General features: G+C 41.7%; 1 protein-coding gene across 1 annotated transcript in view; it reads right to left on the bottom strand.

Annotated features, from left to right (window-relative positions):
- The window catches only part of STEAP2 (STEAP2 metalloreductase), a 122636-nt gene that overhangs the window by 95174 nt on the left and 4897 nt on the right, over positions 1-22565 (bottom strand). Inside the window, exons 2-4 of the mRNA XM_075827602.1 lie at positions 22552-22565; positions 20033-20560; positions 16409-16573 (exon numbers count right to left, since the gene is read on the bottom strand). The exon at positions 22552-22565 is cut by the window's right edge and continues 506 nt beyond it. Coding sequence (XP_075683717.1) covers positions 16409-16573; positions 20033-20560; positions 22552-22565 — 707 coding nt within the window. The remainder of the gene's footprint in view (positions 1-16408; positions 16574-20032; positions 20561-22551) is intronic.

Here is a 22565-nt window from a genome sequence, read left to right as displayed (position 1 = left end):
ATCTCCTTTATATACGGCTATGAGCTGCTGTGTGTGACCCTCTATATTCTATGATCTCCTTTATATACTGCTATGAGCTGCTGTGTGTGACCCTCTATATTCTATGATCTCCTTTATATACGGCTATGAGCTGCTGTGTGTGACCCTCTATATTCTATGATCTCCTTTATATACGGCTATGAGCTGCTGTGTGTGACCCTCTATATTCTATGATCTCCTTTATATACGGCTATGAGCTGCTGTGTGTGACCCTCTATATTCTATGATCTCCTTTATATACTGCTATGAGCTGCTGTGTGTGACCCTCTATATTCTATGATCTCCTTTATATACGGCTATGAGCTGCTGTGTGTGACCCTCTATATTCTATGATCTCCTTTATATACGGCTATGAGCTGCTGTGTGTGACCCTCTATATTCTATGATCTCCTTTATATACTGCTATGAGCTGCTGTGTGTGACCCTCTATATTCTATGATCTCCTTTATATACGGCTATGAGCTGCTGTGTGTGACCGCTCTATATTCTATGATCTCCTTTATATACTGCTATGAGCTGCTGTGTGTGACCCTCTATATTCTATGATCTCCTTTATATACGGCTATGAGCTGCTGTGTGTGACCCTCTATATTCTATGATCTCCTTTATATACGGCTATGAGCTGCTGTGTGTGACTGCTCTATATTCTATGATCTCCTTTATATACGGCTATGAGCTGCTGTGTGTGACCGCTCTATATTCTATGATCTCCTTTATATACGGCTATGAGCTGCTGTGTGTGACCCTCTATATTCTATGATTTCCTTTATATACGGCTATGAGCTGCTGTGTGTGACCCTCTATATTCTATGATCTCCTTTATATACGGCTATGAGCTGCTGTGTGTGACCGCTCTATATTCTATGATCTCCTTTATATACGGCTATGAGCTGCTGTGTGTGACCCTCTATATTCTATGATCTCCTTTATATACGGCTATGAGCTGCTGTGTGTAACCCTCTATATTCTATGATCTCCTTTATATACTGCTATGAGCTGCTGTGTGTGACCGCTCTATATTCTATGATCTCCTTTATATACTGCTATGAGCTGCTGTGTGTGACCGCTCTATATTCTACGATCTCCTTTAAATACTGCTATGAGCTGCTGTGTGTGACCCTCTATATTCTATGATCTCCTTTATATACTGCTATGAGCTGCTGTGTGTGACCGCTCTATATTCTATGATCTCCTTTATATACGGCTATGAGCTGCTGTGTGTGACCCTCTATATTCTATGATCTCCTTTATATACGGCTATGAGCTGCTGTGTGTGACCGCTCTATATTCTATGATCTCCTTTATATACTGCTATGAGCTGCTGTGTGTGACCGCTCTATATTCTATGATCTCCTTTATATACTGCTATGAGCTGCTGTGTGTGACCCTCTATATTCTATGATCTCCTTTATATACGGCTATGAGCTGCTGTGTGTGACCCTCTATATTCTATGATCTCCTTTATATACTGCTATGAGCTGCTGTGTGTGACCGCTCTATATTCTATGATCTCCTTTATATACGGCTATGAGCTGCTGTGTGTGACCCTCTATATTCTATGATCTCCTTTATATACGGCTATGAGCTGCTGTGTGTGACCCTCTATATTCTATGATCTCCTTTATATACTGCTATGAGCTGCTGTGTGTGACCCTCTATATTCTATGATCTCCTTTATATACGGCTATGAGCTGCTGTGTGTGACCCTCTATATTCTATGATCTCCTTTATATACGGCTATGAGCTGCTGTGTGTGACCGCTCTATATTCTATGATCTCCTTTATATACGGCTATGAGCTGCTGTGTGTGACCCTCTATATTCTATGATCTCCTTTATATACGGCTATGAGCTGCTGTGTGTGACCCTCTATATTCTATGATCTCCTTTATATACGGCTATGAGCTGCTGTGTGTGACTGCTCTATATTCTATGATCTCCTTTATATACGGCTATGAGCTGCTGTGTGTGACCCTCTATATTCTATGATGTCCTTTATATACTGCTATGAGCTGCTGTGTGTGACCCTCTATATTCTATGATCTCCTTTATATACGGCTATGAGCTGCTGTGTGTGACCACTCTATATTCTATGATCTCCTTTATATACGGCTATGAGCTGCTGTGTGTGACCGCTCTATATTCTATGATCTCCTTTATATACGGCTATGAGCTGCTGTGTGTGACCCTCTATATTCTATGATCTCCTTTATATACGGCTATGAGCTGCTGTGTGTGACCCTCTATATTCTATGATCTCCTTTATATACTGCTATGAGCTGCTGTGTGTGACCCTCTATATTCTATGATCTCCTTTATATACGGCTATGAGCTGCTGTGTGTGACCCTCTATATTCTATGATCTCCTTTATATACGGCTATGAGCTGCTGTGTGTGACCCTCTATATTCTATGATCTCCTTTATATACGGCTATGAGCTGCTGTGTGTGACCCTCTATATTCTATGATCTCCTTTATATACTGCTATGAGCTGCTGTGTGTGACCCTCTATATTCTATGATCTCCTTTATATACGGCTATGAGCTGCTGTGTGTGACCCTCTATATTCTATGATCTCCTTTATATACGGCTATGAGCTGCTGTGTGTGACCCTCTATATTCTATGATCTCCTTTATATACTGCTATGAGCTGCTGTGTGTGACCCTCTATATTCTATGATCTCCTTTATATACGGCTATGAGCTGCTGTGTGTGACCGCTCTATATTCTATGATCTCCTTTATATACTGCTATGAGCTGCTGTGTGTGACCCTCTATATTCTATGATCTCCTTTATATACGGCTATGAGCTGCTGTGTGTGACCCTCTATATTCTATGATCTCCTTTATATACGGCTATGAGCTGCTGTGTGTGACTGCTCTATATTCTATGATCTCCTTTATATACGGCTATGAGCTGCTGTGTGTGACCGCTCTATATTCTATGATCTCCTTTATATACGGCTATGAGCTGCTGTGTGTGACCCTCTATATTCTATGATTTCCTTTATATACGGCTATGAGCTGCTGTGTGTGACCCTCTATATTCTATGATCTCCTTTATATACGGCTATGAGCTGCTGTGTGTGACCGCTCTATATTCTATGATCTCCTTTATATACGGCTATGAGCTGCTGTGTGTGACCCTCTATATTCTATGATCTCCTTTATATACGGCTATGAGCTGCTGTGTGTAACCCTCTATATTCTATGATCTCCTTTATATACTGCTATGAGCTGCTGTGTGTGACCGCTCTATATTCTATGATCTCCTTTATATACTGCTATGAGCTGCTGTGTGTGACCGCTCTATATTCTACGATCTCCTTTAAATACTGCTATGAGCTGCTGTGTGTGACCCTCTATATTCTATGATCTCCTTTATATACTGCTATGAGCTGCTGTGTGTGACCGCTCTATATTCTATGATCTCCTTTATATACGGCTATGAGCTGCTGTGTGTGACCCTCTATATTCTATGATCTCCTTTATATACTGCTATGAGCTGCTGTGTGTGACCCTCTATATTCTATGATCTCCTTTATATACTGCTATGAGCTGCTGTGTGTGACCGCTCTATATTCTATGATCTCCTTTATATACGGCTATGAGCTGCTGTGTGTGACCCTCTATATTCTATGATCTCCTTTATATACGGCTCCTTTATATACGGCTCTATATTCTATGATCTCCTTTATATACTGCTATGAGCTGCTGTGTGTGACCCTCTATATTCTATGATCTCCTTTATATACGGCTATGAGCTGCTGTGTGTGACCCTCTATATTCTATGATCTCCTTTATATACGGCTATGAGCTGCTGTGTGTGACCCTCTATATTCTATGATCTCCTTTATATACGGCTATGAGCTGCTGTGTGTGACCCTCTATATTCTATGATCTCCTTTATATACGGCTATGAGCTGCTGTGTGTGACCGCTCTATATTCTATGATCTCCTTTATATACGGCTATGAGCTGCTGTGTGTGACCCTCTATATTCTATGATCTCCTTTATATACGGCTATGAGCTGCTGTGTGTGACCGCTCTATATTCTATGATCTCCTTTATATACTGCTATGAGCTGCTGTGTGTGACCGCTCTATATTCTATGATCTCCTTTATATACTGCTATGAGCTGCTGTGTGTGACCCTCTATATTCTATGATCTCCTTTATATACGGCTATGAGCTGCTGTGTGTGACCGCTCTATATTCTATGATCTCCTTTATATACGGCTATGAGCTGCTGTGTGTGACCGCTCTATATTCTATGATCTCCTTTATATACGGCTATGAGCTGCTGTGTGTGACCGCTCTATATTCTATGATCTCCTTTATATACTGCTATGAGCTGCTGTGTGTGACCCTCTATATTCTATGATCTCCTTTATATACTGCTATGAGCTGCTGTGTGTGACCCGCTATATTCTATGATCTCCTTTATATACGGCTATGAGCTGCTGTGTGTGACCCTCTATATTCTATGATATCCTTTATATACTGCTATGAGCTGCTGTGTGTGACCCTCTATATTCTATGATCTCCTTTATATACTGCTATGAGCTGCTGTGTGTGACCCTCTATATTCTATGATCTCCTTTATATACGGCTATGAGCTGCTGTGTGTGACCCTCTATATTCTATGATCTCCTTTATATACGGCTATGAGCTGCTGTGTGTGACCGCTCTATATTCTATGATCTCCTTTATATACGGCTATGAGCTGCTGTGTGTGACCCTCTATATTCTATGATCTCCTTTATATACTGCTATGAGCTGCTGTGTGTGACCCTCTATATTCTATGATCTCCTTTATATACTGCTATGAGCTGCTGTGTGTGACCGCTCTATATTCTATGATCTCCTTTATATACGGCTATGAGCTGCTGTGTGTGACCCTCTATATTCTATGATCTCCTTTATATACTGCTATGAGCTGCTGTGTGTGACCCTCTATATTCTATGATCTCCTTTATATACTGCTATGAGCTGCTGTGTGTGACCGCTCTATATTCTATGATCTCCTTTATATACGGCTATGAGCTGCTGTGTGTGACCGCTCTATATTCTATGATCTCCTTTATATACGGCTATGAGCTGCTGTGTGTGACCCTCTATATTCTATGATCTCCTTTATATACGGCTATGAGCTGCTGTGTGTGACTGCTCTATATTCTATGATCTCCTTTATATACGGCTATGAGCTGCTGTGTGTGACCCTCTATATTCTATGATCTCCTTTATATACTGCTATGAGCTGCTGTGTGTGACCGCTCTATATTGTATGATCTCCTTTATATACGGCTATGAGCTGCTGTGTGTGACCCTCTATATTCTATGATCTCCTTTATATACTGCTATGAGCTGCTGTGTGTGACCCTCTATATACTATGATCTCCTTTATATACTGCTATGAGCTGCTGTGTGTGACCCTCTATATTCTATGATCTCCTTTATATACGGCTATGAGCTGCTGTGTGTGACCCTCTATATTCTATGATCTCCTTTATATACGGCTATGAGCTGCTGTGTGTGACCCTCTATATTCTATGATCTCCTTTATATACTGCTATGAGCTGCTGTGTGTGACCGCTCTATATTCTATGATCTCCTTTATATACTGCTATGAGCTGCTGTGTGTGACCCTCTATATTCTATGATCTCCTTTATATACGGCTATGAGCTGCTGTGTGTGACCCTCTATATTCTATGATCTCCTTTATATACGGCTATGAGCTGCTGTGTGTGACCCTCTATATTCTATGATCTCCTTTATATACGGCTATGAGCTGCTGTGTGTGACCGCTCTATATTCTATGATCTCCTTTATATACTGCTATGAGCTGCTGTGTGTGACCCTCTATATTCTATGATCTCCTTTATATACTGCTATGAGCTGCTGTGTGTGACCGCTCTATATTCTATGATCTCCTTTATATACTGCTATGAGCTGCTGTGTGTGACCCTCTATATTCTATGATCTCCTTTATATACTGCTATGAGCTGCTGTGTGTGACCGCTCTATATTCTATGATCTCCTTTATATACGGCTATGAGCTGCTGTGTGTGACCCTCTATATTCTATGATCTCCTTTATATACTGCTATGAGCTGCTGTGTGTGACCCTCTATATTCTATGATCTCCTTTATATACGGCTATGAGCTGCTGTGTGTGACCCTCTATATTCTATGATCTCCTTTATATACTGCTATGAGCTGCTGTGTGTGACCCTCTATATTCTATGATCTCCTTTATATACGGCTATGAGCTGCTGTGTGTGACCCTCTATATTCTATGATCTCCTTTATATACGGCTATGAGCTGCTGTGTGTGACCCTCTATATTCTATGATCTCCTTTATATACGGCTATGAGCTGTTGTGTGTGACCGCTCTATATTCTATGATCTCCTTTATATACTGCTATGAGCTGCTGTGTGTGACCCTCTATATTCTATGATCTCCTTTATATACTGCTATGAGCTGCTGTGTGTGACCCTCTATATTCTATGATCTCCTTTATATACTGCTATGAGCTGCTGTGTGTGACCGCTCTATATTCTATGATCTCCTTTATATACGGCTATGAGCTGCTGTGTGTGACCCTCTATATTCTATGATCTCCTTTATATACGGCTATGAGCTGCTGTGTGTGACCCTCTATATTCTATGATCTCCTTTATATACTGCTATGAGCTGCTGTGTGTGACCGCTCTATATTCTATGATCTCCTTTATATACTGCTATGAGCTGCTGTGTGTGACCCTCTATATTCTATGATCTCCTTTATATACTGCTATGAGCTGCTGTGTGTGACTGCTCTATATTCTATGATCTCCTTTATATACGGCTATGAGCTGCTGTGTGTGATCCTCTATATTCTATGATCTCCTTTATATACTGCTATGAGCTGCTGTGTGTGACCCTCTATATTCTATGATCTCCTTTATATACTGCTATGAGCTGCTGTGTGTGACCCTCTATATTCTATGATCTCCTTTATATACTGCTATGAGCTGCTGTGTGTGACCCTCTATATTTTATGATCTCCTTTATATACGGCTATGAGCTGCTGTGTGTGACCCTCTAAATTCTATGATCTCCTTTATATACGGCTATGAGCTGCTGTGTGTGACCCTCTATATTCTATGATCTCCTTTATATACGGCTATGAGCTGCTGTGTGTGACCGCTCTATATTCTATGATCTCCTTTATATACGGCTATGAGCTGCTGTGTGTGACCCTCTATATTCTATGATCTCCTTTATATAAGGCTATGAGCTGCTGTGTGTGACCCTCTATATTCTATGATCTCCTTTATATACGGCTATGAGCTGCTGTGTGTGACCCTCTATATTCTATGATCTCCTTTATATACGGCTATGAGCTGCTGTGTGTGACCGCTCTATATTCTATGATCTCCCTTATATACTGCTATGAGCTGCTGTGTGTGACCCTCTATATTCTATGATCTCCTTTATATACGGCTATGAGCTGCTGTGTGTGACCGCTCTATATTCTATGATCTCCTTTATATACTGCTATGAGCTGCTGTGTGTGACCCTCTATATTCTATGATCTCCTTTATATACTGCTATGAGCTGCTGTGTGTGACCCTCTATATTCTATGATCTCCTTTATATAAGGCTATGAGCTGCTGTGTGTGACCCTCTATATTCTATGATCTCCTTTATATACGGCTATGAGCTGCTGTGTGTGACCCTCTATATTCTATGATCTCCTTTATATACTGCTATGAGCTGCTGTGTGTGACCGCTCTATATTCTATGATCTCCTTTATATACGGCTATGAGCTGCTGTGTGTGACCCTCTATATTCTATGATCTCCTTTATATACGGCTATGAGCTGCTGTGTGTGACCCTCTATATTCTATGATCTCCTTTATATACGGCTATGAGCTGCTGTGTGTGACCCTCTATATTCTATGATCTCCTTTATATACGGCTATGAGCTGCTGTGTGTGACCCTCTATATTCTATGATCTCCTTTATATACTGCTATGAGCTGCTGTGTGTGACCGCTCTATATTCTATGATCTCCTTTATATACGGCTATGAGCTGCTGTGTGTGACCCTCTATATTCTATGATCTCCTTTATATACTGCTATGAGCTGCTGTGTGTGACCCTCTATATTCTATGATCTCCTTTATATACGGCTATGAGCTGCTGTGTGTGACCCTCTATATTCTATGATCTCCTTTATATACTGCTATGAGCTGCTGTGTGTGACCCTCTATATTCTATGATCTCCTTTATATACGGCTATGAGCTGCTGTGTGTGACCGCTCTATATTCTATGATCTCCTTTATATACGGCTATGAGCTGCTGTGTGTGACCCTCTATATTCTATGATCTCCTTTATATACTGCTATGAGCTGCTGTGTGTGACCCTCTATATTCTATGATCTCCTTTATATACTGCTATGAGCTGCTGTGTGTGACCCTCTATATTCTATGGTCTCCTTTATATACGGCTATGAGCTGCTGTGTGTGACCCTCTATATTCTATGATCTCCTTTATATACGGCTATGAGCTGCTGTGTGTGACCCTCTATATTCTATGATCTCCTTTATATACGACTATGAGCTGCTGTGTGTGACCGCTCTATATTCTATGATCTCCTTTATATACGGCTATGAGCTGCTGTGTGTGACCCTCTATATTCTATGATCTCCTTTATATACGGCTATGAGCTGCTGTGTGTGACCGCTCTATATTCTATGATCTCCTTTATATACGGCTATGAGCTGCTGTGTGTGACCGCTCTATATTCTATGATCTCCTTTATATACTGCTATGAGCTGCTGTGTGTGACCCTCTATATTCTATGATCTCCTTTATATACGGCTATGAGCTGCTGTGTGTGACCGCTCTATATTCTATGATCTCCTTTATATACGGCTATGAGCTGCTGTGTGTGACCCTCTATATTCTATGATCTCCTTTATATACGGCTATGAGCTGCTGTGTGTGACCGCTCTATATTCTATGATCTCCTTTATATACGGCTATGAGCTGCTGTGTGTGACCGCTCTATATTCTATGATCTCCTTTATATACTGCTATGAGCTGCTGTGTGTGACCCTCTATATTCTATGATCTCCTTTATATACTGCTATGAGCTGCTGTGTGTGACCCTCTATATTCTATGATCTCCTTTATATACGGCTATGAGCTGCTGTGTGTGACCGCTCTATATTCTATGATCTCCTTTATATACTGCTATGAGCTGCTGTGTGTGACCCTCTATATTCTATGATCTCCTTTATATACGGCTATGAGCTGCTGTGTGTGACCCTCTATATTCTATGATCTCCTTTATATACGGCTATGAGCTGCTGTGTGTGACCCTCTATATTCTATGATCTCCTTTATATACGGCTATGAGCTGCTGTGTGTGACCCTCTATATTCTATGATCTCCTTTATATACTGCTATGAGCTGCTGTGTGTGACCCTCTATATTCTATGATCTCCTTTATATACGGCTATGAGCTGCTGTGTGTGACCGCTCTATATTCTATGATCTCCTTTATATACTGCTATGAGCTGCTGTGTGTGACCGCTCTATATTCTATGATCTCCTTTATATACGGCTATGAGCTGCTGTGTGTGACCCTCTATATTCTATGATCTCCTTTATATACTGCTATGAGCTGCTGTGTGTGACCCTCTATATTCTATGATCTCCTTTATATACGGCTATGAGCTGCTGTGTGTGACCCTCTATATTCTATGATCTCCTTTATATACAGCTATGAGCTGCTGTGTGTGACCCTCTATATTCTATGATCTCCTTTATATACGGATATGAGCTGCTGTGTGTGACCCTCTATATTCTATGATCTCCTTTATATACTGCTATGAGCTGCTGTGTGTGACCGCTCTATATTCTATGATCTCCTTTATATACTGCTATGAGCTGCTGTGTGTGACCCTCTATATTCTATGATCTCCTTTATATACGGCTATGAGCTGCTGTGTGTGACCCTCTATATTCTATGATCTCCTTTATATACGGCTATGAGCTGCTGTGTGTGACCGCTCTATATTCTATGATCTCCTTTATATACGGCTATGAGCTGCTGTGTGTGACCCTCTATATTCTATGATCTCCTTTATATACAGCTATGAGCTGCTGTGTGTGACCGCTCTATATTCTATGATCTCCTTTATATACTGCTATGAGCTGCTGTGTGTGACCCTCTATATTCTATGATCTCCTTTATATACGGCTATGAGCTGCTGTGTGTGACCCTCTATATTCTATGATCTCCTTTATATACGGCTATGAGCTGCTGTGTGTGACCCTCTATATTCTATGATCTCCTTTATATACGGCTATGAGCTGCTGTGTGTGACCCTCTATATTCTATGATCTCCTTTATATACGGCTATGAGCTGCTGTGTGTGACCGCTCTATATTCTATGATCTCCTTTATATACTGCTATGAGCTGCTGTGTGTGACCGCTCTATATTCTATGATCTCCTTTATATACTGCTATGAGCTGCTGTGTGTGACCCTCTATATTCTATGATCTCCTTTATATACTGCTATGAGCTGCTGTGTGTGACCCTCTATATTCTATGATCTCCTTTATATACTGCTATGAGCTGCTGTGTGTGACCGCTCTATATTCTATGATCTCCTTTATATACGGCTATGAGCTGCTGTGTGTGACCCTCTATATTCTATGATCTCCTTTATATACGGCTATGAGCTGCTGTGTGTGACCCTCTATATTCTATGATCTCCTTTATATACTGCTATGAGCTGCTGTGTGTGACCGCTCTATATTCTATGATCTCCTTTATATACTGCTATGAGCTGCTGTGTGTGACCGCTCTATATTCTATGATCTCCTTTATATACGGCTATGAGCTGCTGTGTGTGACCGCTCTATATTCTATGATCTCCTTTATATACTGCTATGAGCTGCTGTGTGTGACCGCTCTATATTCTATGATCTCCTTTATATACTGCTATGAGCTGCTGTGTGTGACCCTCTATATTCTATGATCTCCTTTATATACGGCTATGAGCTGCTGTGTGTGACCCTCTATATTCTATGATCTCCTTTATATACGGCTATGAGCTGCTGTGTGTGACCGCTCTATATTCTATGATCTCCTTTATATACTGCTATGAGCTGCTGTGTGTGACCGCTCTATATTCTATGATCTCCTTTATATACGGCTATGAGCTGCTGTGTGTGACCCTCTATATTCTATGATCTCCTTTATATACGGCTATGAGCTGCTGTGTGTGACCCTCTATATTCTATGATCTCCTTTATATACTGCTATGAGCTGCTGTGTGTGACCGCTCTATATTCTATGATCTCCTTTATATACGGCTATGAGCTGCTGTGTGTTACCCTCTATATTCTATGATCTCCTTTATATACGGCTATGAGCTGCTGTGTGTGACCCTCTATATTCTATGATCTCCTTTATATACTGCTATGAGCTGCTGTGTGTGACCCTCTATATTCTATGATCTCCTTTATATACGGCTATGAGCTGCTGTGTGTGACCCTCTATATTCTATGATCTCCTTTATATACGGCTATGAGCTGCTGTGTGTGACTGCTCTATATTCTATGATCTCCTTTATATACTGCTATGAGCTGCTGTGTGTGACCCTCTATATTCTATGATCTCCTTTATATACGGCTATGAGCTGCTGTGTGTGACTGCTCTATATTCTATGATCTCCTTTATATACTGCTATGAGCTGCTGTGTGTGACCCTCTATATTCTATGATCTCCTTTATATACGGCTATGAGCTGCTGTGTGTGACCCTCTATATTCTATGATCTCCTTTATATACGGCTATGAGCTGCTGTGTGTGACCCTCTATATTCTATGATCTCCTTTATATACGGCTATGAGCTGCTGTGTGTGACCGCTCTATATTCTATGATCTCCTTTATATACGGCTATGAGCTGCTGTGTGTGACCCTCTATATTCTATGATCTCCTTTATATACTGCTATGAGCTGCTGTGTGTGACCCTCTATATTCTATGATCTCCTTTATATACGGCTATGAGCTGCTGTGTGTGACCCTCTATATTCTATGATCTCCTTTATATACGGCTATGAGCTGCTGTGTGTGACCCTCTATATTCTATGATCTCCTTTATATACTGCTATGAGCTGCTGTGTGTGACCCTCTATATTCTATGATCTCCTTTATATACTGCTATGAGCTGCTGTGTGTGACCGCTCTATATTCTATGATCTCCTTTATATACGGCTATGAGCTGCTGTGTGTGACCGCTCTATATTCTATGATCTCCTTTATATACGGCTATGAGCTGCTGTGTGTGACCCTCTATATTCTATGATCTCCTTTATATACGGCTATGAGCTGCTGTGTGTGACCCTCTATATTCTATGATCTCATTTATATACGGCTATGAGCTGCTGTGTGTGACCGCTCTATATTCTATGATCTCCTTTATATACGGCTATGAGCTGCTGTGTGTGACCCTCTATATTCTATGATCTCCTTTATATACTGCTATGAGCTGCTGTGTGTGACCGCTCTATATTCTATGATCTCCTTTATATACTGCTATGAGCTGCTGTGTGTGACCCTCTATATTCTATGATCTCATTTATATACGGCTATGAGCTGCTGTGTGTGACCGCTCTATATTCTATGATCTCCTTTATATACTGCTATGAGCTGCTGTGTGTGACCCTCTATATTCTATGATCTCCTTTATATACGGCTATGAGCTGCTGTGTGTGACCCTCTATATTCTATGATCTCCTTTATATACTGCTATGAGCTGCTGTGTGTGATCCTCTATATTCTATGATCTCCTTTATATACGGCTATGAGCTGCTGTGTGTGACCCTCTATATTCTATGATCTCCTTTATATACTGCTATGAGCTGCTGTGTGTGACCCTCTATATTCTATGATCTCCTTTATATACTGCTATGAGCTGCTGTGTGTGACCCTCTATATTCTATGATCTCCTTTATATACTGCTATGAGCTGCTGTGTGTGACCCTCTATATTCTATGATCTCCTTTATATATGGCTATGAGCTGCTGTGTGTGACCCTCTAAATTCTATGATCTCCTTTATATACGGCTATGAGCTGCTGTGTGTGACCCTCTATATTCTATGATCTCCTTTATATACTGCTATGAGCTGCTGTGTGTGACCCTCTATATTCTATGATCTCCTTTATATACGGCTATGAGCTGCTGTGTGTGACCCTCTATATTCTATGATCTCCTTTATATACGGCTATGAGCTGCTGTGTGTGACCCTCTATATTCTATGATCTCCTTTATATACGGCTATGAGCTGCTGTGTGTGACCCTCTATATTCTATGATCTCCTTTATATACTGCTATGAGCTGCTGTGTGTGACCCTCTATATTCTATGATCTCCCTTATATACTGCTATGAGCTGCTGTGTGTGACCCTCTATATTCTATGATCTCATTTATATACGGCTATGAGCTGCTGTGTGTGACCGCTCTATATTCTATGATCTCCTTTATATACTGCTATGAGCTGCTGTGTGTGACCCTCTATATTCTATGATCTCCCTTATATACTGCTATGAGCTGCTGTGTGTGACCCTCTATATTCTATGATCTCCCTTATATACTGCTATGAGCTGCTGTGTGTGACCGCTCTATATTCTATGATCTCCTTTATATACGGCTATGAGCTGCTGTGTGTGACCCTCTATATTCTATGATCTCCTTTATATACGGCTATGAGCTGCTGTGTGTGACCCTCTATATTCTATGATCTCCTTTATATACTGCTATGAGCTGCTGTGTGTGACCGCTCTATATTCTATGATCTCCTTTATATACGGCTATGAGCTGCTGTGTGTGACCCTCTATATTCTATGATCTCCTTTATATACTGCTATGAGCTGCTGTGTGTGACCCTCTATATTCTATGATCTCCTTTATATACGGCTATGATCTGCTGTGTGTGACCCTCTATATTCTATGATCTCCTTTATATACGGCTATGATCTGCTGTGTGTGACCGCTCTATATTCTATGATCTCCTTTATATACGGCTATGAGCTGCTGTGTGTGACCGCTCTATATTCTATGATCTCCCTTATATACTGCTATGAGCTGCTGTGTGTGACCCTCTATATTCTATGATCTCCTTTATATACGGCTATGAGCTGCTGTGTGTGACCCTCTATATTCTATGATCTCCCTTATATACTGCTATGAGCTGCTGTGTGTGACCCTCTATATTCTATGATCTCCTTTATATACGGCTATGAGCTGCTGTGTGTGACCCTCTATATTCTATGATCTCCTTTATATACTGCTATGAGCTGCTGTGTGTGACCCTCTATATTCTATGATCTCCTTTATATACGGCTATGAGCTGCTGTGTGTGACTGCTCTATATTCTATGATCTCCTTTATATACTGCTATGAGCTGCTGTGTGTGACCCTCTATATTCTATGATCTCCTTTATATACGGCTATGAGCTGCTGTGTGTGACCCTCTATATTCTATGATCTCCTTTATATACTGCTATGAGCTGCTGTGTGTGACCCTCTATATTCTATGATCTCCTTTATATACTGCTATGAGCTGCTGTGTGTGACCCTCTATATTCTATGATCTCCTTTATATACGGCTATGAGCTGCTGTGTGTGACCGCTCTATATTCTATGATCTCCTTTATATACGGCTATGAGCTGCTGTGTGTGACCGCTCTATATTCTATGATCTCCTTTATATACGGCTATGAGCTGCTGTGTGTGACCCTCTATATTCTATGATCTCCTTTATATACGGCTATGAGCTGCTGTGTGTGACCCTCTATATTCTATGATCTCCTTTATATACGGCTATGAGCTGCTGTGTGTGACCCTCTATATTCTATGATCTCCTTTATATACGGCTATGAGCTGCTGTGTGTGACCCTCTATATTCTATGATCTCCTTTATATACGGCTATGAGCTGCTGTGTGTGACCCTCTATATTCTATGATCTCCTTTATATACGGCTATGAGCTGCTGTGTGTGACCGCTCTATATTCTATGATCTCCTTTATATACGGCTATGAGCTGCTGTGTGTGACCCTCTATATTCTATGATACATGTGGTGTCATATTAACATTTGTGCAGCTCGGATTTCAGGTTTTTCCCTCATTATCAATAATTCCGTCTTCCCGCTCGACATTCTCTGTGGATCTTAATAAAAGGAAGGCTTTTTATCTGCCCTCTCCAGTTTCTCTGGCAAAAGAACTGAATGATGTATTGTACAGAAGCGCTGATACCATATCATATGTGAAGTGTGAATTACGGACGTGATGAAAGGATTGTAAAAGCCTAAAACAAATCACAATACCTCTCGTCAACACCATACCGCTAAAAAGATTATATATATATATAGAGAGATATATACTGTATATTGGTATTTCCTGCGCCTCACACCTGCATAACTAGGCATTTTTGCCATTCAAGACTCTGGGAAAGCTGGGTGACAACCGGCATGGGAACTGCAGATGAAGCGTATAGATGTCACACTTCTAGAAACACATAAAACCAAAAAAATGGCTGAATAGTTTTTAACAATGTGACTGAATTTAGATTTTCTTTTCTCTTTAAAGTAATAATATTATGTTTTCAATCTGGTTTTCAAGATCTCTGCTTGCATCCATTAAACGGAAACCTTCATTGATTATTTCCATGGGATAAAAGTCTGTCCTGGTCATATGATGGATACACAGGTGTAGGGTTCGTTACAGTACAGTAGGGCCCCGATGGACCATTTCACCCACTATCAGGGCATTTTTATGCATAATAACCACTGCTGCCAGATGTCAGCTTAACGTCAATAGGGAAATATAAAACGCCCTACAAACAACGCGGTTTTTTTATGATAACTTCTTTGTGTCCGTGGCATTTTTTTCAAAATCGCAGCAAGACTGGCTTTGGTGTTTTTTTTGCATCATTTAGTGCCATTTTTACCCCCCTTTTCCTCTTTAAAAGAAACGCAGGTGTCAATGTGTGCTGCGTTTTTTTATGGGGTTTTCTCAGAATAAATCATGCATTGCAGAGAGGAATCTTTGCATCACATGATTTTTTAAATCACAAGACGTAAAAAACGCCACCTAAAAAATCCGCAGGTAGTAAAAAACACTATTACCAAAAAATGGCACCAAAAAAACGCCCAAAAAAAACGCATGTATCATCTTCCTTAAAAACGCCACACAAAGTGTGTGTGAAGGAGGCCGCAATGTAACGGTGGCCCTGTGGAGAAACTGGGTATTGTATATCCTACATTTTGGGGTTCCTCCACTTCTATGTTGGTACCTGAATGAAGCTGAACTCCCGCCAGTTTAAGGCACTATTGACAGATGGGATGGACGTGACTGCCAACAGGGAGAGGAGTCCGAGGCTCATTATACCGAAGGAGATATACATTTCCACTCTCCACACTTCTTCTTCATTCCAGGAGTTGTCCACATTACCATGAACCTAGAAACAGGGCGAGAAACAGATGATTATGACCGGCAACGTAATCTGCATGAGTTTATCATGACTCCCCCCGAGGGCATCGGTTTATATATTGCGTATGGACTGTGACCACAACCCAAGGCCTCATACACACGTATTCCGCAGATCCTGAATACGACGCTCATAGCCTGCTGTGCGCCCCCGTACTATACCACCGTGGACAATATGAGAGATATCATATTGTAATACGGACCCTTAGGCCCTCCATGTACAAGGGTCCTGCACTGCATTGCCCCGTACATGAACCCTCAAACAAGCTGCGGGGGGAGGACATTTGTTAGGGTCACACCAGCACCTCTGACGGCAGGCTCCGATGTATACCACCGTATAGGCCTACAGTGGCAAATGTCGTCCAAAATAAAAACAAAGTCTACAGTGCGTATATGGTTTTTTGTAGGATGTCTCTGTATAGAAATGTGCAGCAGATTGAGCTTTCCTATACAAATCACGTTTGAGCCTTGGGGTGGCGGTATATGTTGCCAGAAGGCTCCTGTGATAAAAGAAAAGTATATGTTTTTTGATGGGACGCCTCTGTATAGGAAAGCACAAAAAAAAGGGATACCGATGTATACCTGCCCAGCGAATTCCGAAAGTACACTCTTTTGGCATCCGCAGATAAATAAAGGCCTATGGATACGTTAGGAATGTAATGTGAATACGTGATGTGATGCACGGGCATGTAGAAAAAAAAACGCTTGTAGAGTTAGGTTTTACTTTGTGGGGGATGGGCACCAAAGTGGGTATTTGCCCAGGTGAAAAAATGTCTAACTTTGTCTGTGCCTAAACCTACTGGGCTCAGACCTGAAAAACTGCTGGACAAGGGGCAATATGAGGTCAACTCTTCACTATATGGTAATGTTTTAAATAAATATGTCCACAGCCCTAGGTGGAGCGACGCAGCCCTTCAACTTCTCTCTGACACAGCGCCACTCTTGTCCAGTTCTGGTATTGCAGCTTACTTTAACCGCTTAAAGGAACAGTGTCACCAAAATTTTTTTTTATATCAGTTTTATGTTAGGGTTTTATTAAAAACGTTTATATTTATTTGTGTGTTTGTGTGTTACTTTTTTCTATTTTTACACTTTTTCTTCCCTATGGGGGCTGCCATTTTTTTTTCCATTTCTGTATGTGTCGATTAACGACACATACAGACATGGAATACGGCAGCTCCAGTCCCATAGGGACTGCGAACGGGGCCCGTTCCATCCACTATGGTGTACGCCGTGTGTGTGGGAACGGCGCATGCGGCGCTCCCACAGTCCAATTTGAAATGCACGCCGTCCGGCCCCAATTTCCTGTGGACCGGAAGTCGCGGCCGGACAGTAAGATTACTACTTCCGGTCGCGGCTTCCGGACTTGTGCACATGGAGCAGCAGCAGCAGACGGAGCGGACGGACCGGAGGGAGCTGCGGCGACTGGAGCAGGTAAGTTATTTCTATGTATGTTCGTGTTTCAGTGTGTGTTTACTACTGTATGTAAACCTACTACACTGTGTGTTAGCTCAAAAAATGGCGACACACTGTGTAGGAGGTTAGACCGTTCAATCCCCTCGTTTCTCCCGGCACTAGCCAGGATAAAGGAGGGGGGGATTCTGAGAGCTCACTAGAGCGAGTGATTTTTACCCAATTTTGCAGCATAAAGCAATGTGGTTGCTTTACCACATGCAATGCTGCAATTTTGGGAATTGCTCCATCTAGTGACCAGTGCTGGGAAATATTATAAATTGAATCCAATTTATAATATTTCCTGACTTGTGAAAAAAATAAAAAAAATTAGAACAATGTTTAATCACCTACACACTAATTGTTTAACTAAAAAAAAAAAACATGTTTTTCTGGCAACACATTCCCTTTAAGGAATGAGGCATTTTTTTTTCAATTTCGTTTGTCACTCCCCGCCTTCCAAAAGCCGTAACTTTTTTATTTTTCCGTCAAGAGAGCGGTGCGAGGGCTTATTTTTTGCGGGAGGAGTTGGAGTTTGCGATGGCACAATTTAAAGTACCCTATAATGTCATGGGAAACTGAAAAACAATTCTCTGCGGGCTGAAATTGGAAGAAACTGCGGTTCCTACATTGTGTTTTTTGGTTTTCATTTTTACGGTTTACACCGTGTGGTAAACGATAACTTAAAACACTATTCTGCGGCTCAATACAATTACGGTGATACCAAATTTTACAACAACTTTTTTTTTTTTAAATATTGGTTTGTTTCACCACATTCTGAGTGCCATAACTTTTTTATTTTTCCGTGGATTGAGCGAGATGAGAGCCTTTTTTTTTGCGGGACGAGCTGTAGTTTTAATTGGTACCATTTTTTGGTACATACAACTTTTTGATTACTTTTTATTTTAGAGCTAAGGTGACAAAAAAACTGTGATTTTGGCGGTTTACATTTTTAGTTTTTTACGGCGTTCACCATGCGAGTTAAATAGTGGTATATTATAATAGTTCGGACTTTTACGGATTTTGTTTATTTTTTTATATTACTTTAGAGGAAAAGAGGGAAAAGGTTGTTTTTTTTTGAACTTTTAATATATATATTTTGTAACTTTTTTTTTCTTTTACACATTTTATTAGACCTAGAGGACTTGAACCAGATCGCTGGTACAATACACTGCAATACTAATGTAATGCCGTCTATTGTCATTTCTACAGGCTTCTGTTAAGCAAAGCCAGAGGCAGAAAGAAGGCAGTCCTGGGGGCCTTCATTAGGTCCCTGGGCTGCCATGACAACCATCAGCACCCCCCAATCGCGTTGTGGGTGTGCCGATGAGATGTCAGAGGGGGCCGCCCCCCTCCTTTCAACGCCTCAGATGCTACGGTCGCGATTGACCGCAGCATTTGAGGGGTTAAATGGCCAGGAAGAGGCCCTGTTCCTGGCCGTTAGTCCCGGGTGTCAGCTGTAAAACACTATTCTGCGGCTCAATACAATTACGGTAAAACACAGCTGACACCCGCTGACAGTCTGTGAGCGCGCTCCATACTTCCCTATGACGCTTATCACGTACATGTACGTGATAATGCGTCATGGGGTTAATGGTGCTGAGATGTAATTCCAAAAACAGCCACTAGATGAGACCTGTGGGAAAACTGTGATGGAGCTGCGGTGCTCCGACAAGGGCTGTGGCCCCTTTGTTGTCGAGATCAGTGGGGGTCCCAGCGATCAGATATTTATGGCGTATCCTAGGGATATACTATCAATGACAGAAGTCAGAAATCCCTTTAGGTGTTAATATCGCCTTCAGGCCTATTTGACATGAGTCTATATTTCCTTATGTATTTTTGTACCCACAATTGGAATGAATCCCAGCAGAAGAAGGAAACTAAAAGGAAAAAACGTTCCTTCTGCCACCTGCTGGGATTCATTCCAATTCCGTGTATTTCCTTACGTGTACGCAGATGAATGGCATTGCCACCTTACCTGCTGATAAGCCGTATTGAGGAAGGAGTAGCGTTCAGACCGCCTCATGGGCAAACACATGCTGTAGACAACATGTACGGCCGCAAAGAAGAAGCTGAGGAGCCCCAGCTGTTTTCTACACTGGAGCCAGTTTTCCAGCCAGGAAGGAAACCGTCTGTACTTGGTGCCGTAATACAGCTGGTGAGCGGCTGCCAGGAGTCCGGCTAAGTACACCAAAGACAGCAGAGTGATGGCGACAATGGGCAGAGTCTTATTCACAATCTCGATGGGGATCTTGTAGAAGTCACTCTGCTGGCTTTTAATGTATGGATGGATAATGTCTCGAATAAAAGAATATATGAAGAAGAAAGTAGCCAGGCTGATGGCGATCACCACGGGGCCCTTCCATGGAGTGAAGAGGCGGAGAGGCAAGTTCTCTATCTCTCTGGATGACGATAATGTCCCCATGTCAATTGGAATGAAATTCATCTGACGGGCAAGTTCGATGACGTGATGCCGAGCTTGAACGTTATTGCTGCAAATATAGACCTGCAAGTACAGTATTATAACAAGTCATTATTCTGGAGGGTCCATGATAAGACCAAAGTGCAGAACGACTTGTTAGCCGCAAGTGCAGGTCATGTAGTCACCAGGCGTCAGCCAGCCGCATAATGGGGGGCTGTGTATAAAGAATAGTACAAATACCTGACAATGTTTATGCCAGCCATTTATACAACGCTTGCGCCCAATTCCCTCCCTCTGTAAGGCCGGGTTCACACGTAGCGTAAATACTGCAGATTTTCCCGCAATGGATTTAGTTGTGAAAAATCCGCAGAATAATACAGTAGCAGCAGAGCGGATACGTTGTGTGATTTTACGCAGTGTATCCGCCCTGTGTGAAAATGGCCTTAATGCTCTATTCATCCGTTTCTGAGTTATCTCGATCTCCTACACGTATAACAGATGCTAAGTTAGACCCATTAAAGGGGTTGTCTGCTCTGTTAGAGGATCCTACCAAAAATAAGCTGATCACAGATAACCGTACAGCGTGGACCCCCGGTGATCAGCTGCGATCTGTGCTGGAACTCAGCAGTGTTCAGTTCTCCTGCAGCGCCACCACAGGAGAAATAAAGCATTACACAGTTCCCATTTAAATCAATGGTCGGTCCAAGTAATGTATGAATGTGTCAGGTCCTCCAAAGAGAGAGAGAGAGACGCTCTTTGAAGTCACACTATGCTCCAGCTTATTAATGGAGGCCCTGAACTGGGGACCCCCTTTATTAGCTAAGAATACCCTAATACGGTATTTGAACATTGATTTGAACTAGACAACCCCTTTATTATACGTTTTCAGCAAATAAAGGTTATTCTTTGATCAATTCTTCAAGATCTCTGCTTGCTTTATTTGCTGAGACCATAATACCCCTTTTAGGATTTCTTCACATATGAGTTGGAGGCATCATCACAGATTCAATTAAAAATGCCAGACAAAATAGCGCGCATGCTGCGTTATGTAGTCCGGTAAAACAACGGACACCATGGTGGAAACCTGACCGAACCCATCAAAGTCAATGGGGTTCCGTCGAGCACCGATGGTGTAACGTCATGCAACGGATGCGGCGCTTCCGGTATTTTTGCTGTTCGGCTCCTATGATGGAGCAGAGTAACAGAATCACTAACGCAGATGTGAACAAAGCCAAAGGGGTAAGATGAATATTTATTTTTTAACAGGACTGGACAAATTCCAAGAGTCAGGTATACAATGTGCCTAAAAATCTTTTGCTGGTTTCTAACTTTGTAGGTTGTTTTGGGTTGATACCAGGGGTGTAACTACAGGGGTGCAGATGTATAATTTCAGGTTGTTGTGCTTGAAGGGGCTCGATGGTCCCTCTGCCACATAAGAAAACACCAGTATTATAAATGGCACATGGCAGGCGGGGGGGCCCTGATACAGATTTTGCATGGGTGCCCAGGAGCCTCTAAATTGATATCTGTAAAAATTATTTTTGACCACTAAAAAGCTCCTGGATTCATCTACCTGTCTCCTAAAATCCACAGTATTTTCTCTACGCCTGCAGTATGCAATGCAGTATCCGTGGTGGAAAAGTGTGAGGGCTCCAGGAACAGATCTAAGTATCAGATATAAAAGTTAAAGAGGACCTGTCACCTCTCCTGACTTGTCTGATTTAGTAAATAATTGTGTTCCCCATGAAATAACAATTCTGGAGCACCTTTTTTTGTGTCATTCCTCTGTTACTCCTCCTAGAAATGTATGAATAAATTGACATCTGGGCATTACCAGTTGAGGGTGTGTCCCTACACAGTCTGACACTGTCCAATCAGTGCTGACAGAGCGAGACTATGTAGGGACACGCCCTATTGACAAGGGGAATGGTCACACCCAGTTGTCAATTTATACATCAATTTCTGGGAGGAGTAACAGAGGAACGGTAGAATGCAGAGCTCTGAGAAAAGATGCCCCAGAATTTAAGCAGCCATAATTATGACCTTGCAATAAAAGACGGAGGCATAGAACTTACTTGGGTGCTGGCAT

Source organism: Rhinoderma darwinii, chromosome 5 (assembly GCF_050947455.1).
Source record: "Rhinoderma darwinii isolate aRhiDar2 chromosome 5, aRhiDar2.hap1, whole genome shotgun sequence".
NCBI classification, from domain to species: Eukaryota; Metazoa; Chordata; class Amphibia; order Anura; family Rhinodermatidae; genus Rhinoderma; species Rhinoderma darwinii.
Note: the sequence above shows the minus strand (reverse complement) of the source record. Positions and strands in the feature narration are given on the sequence as shown.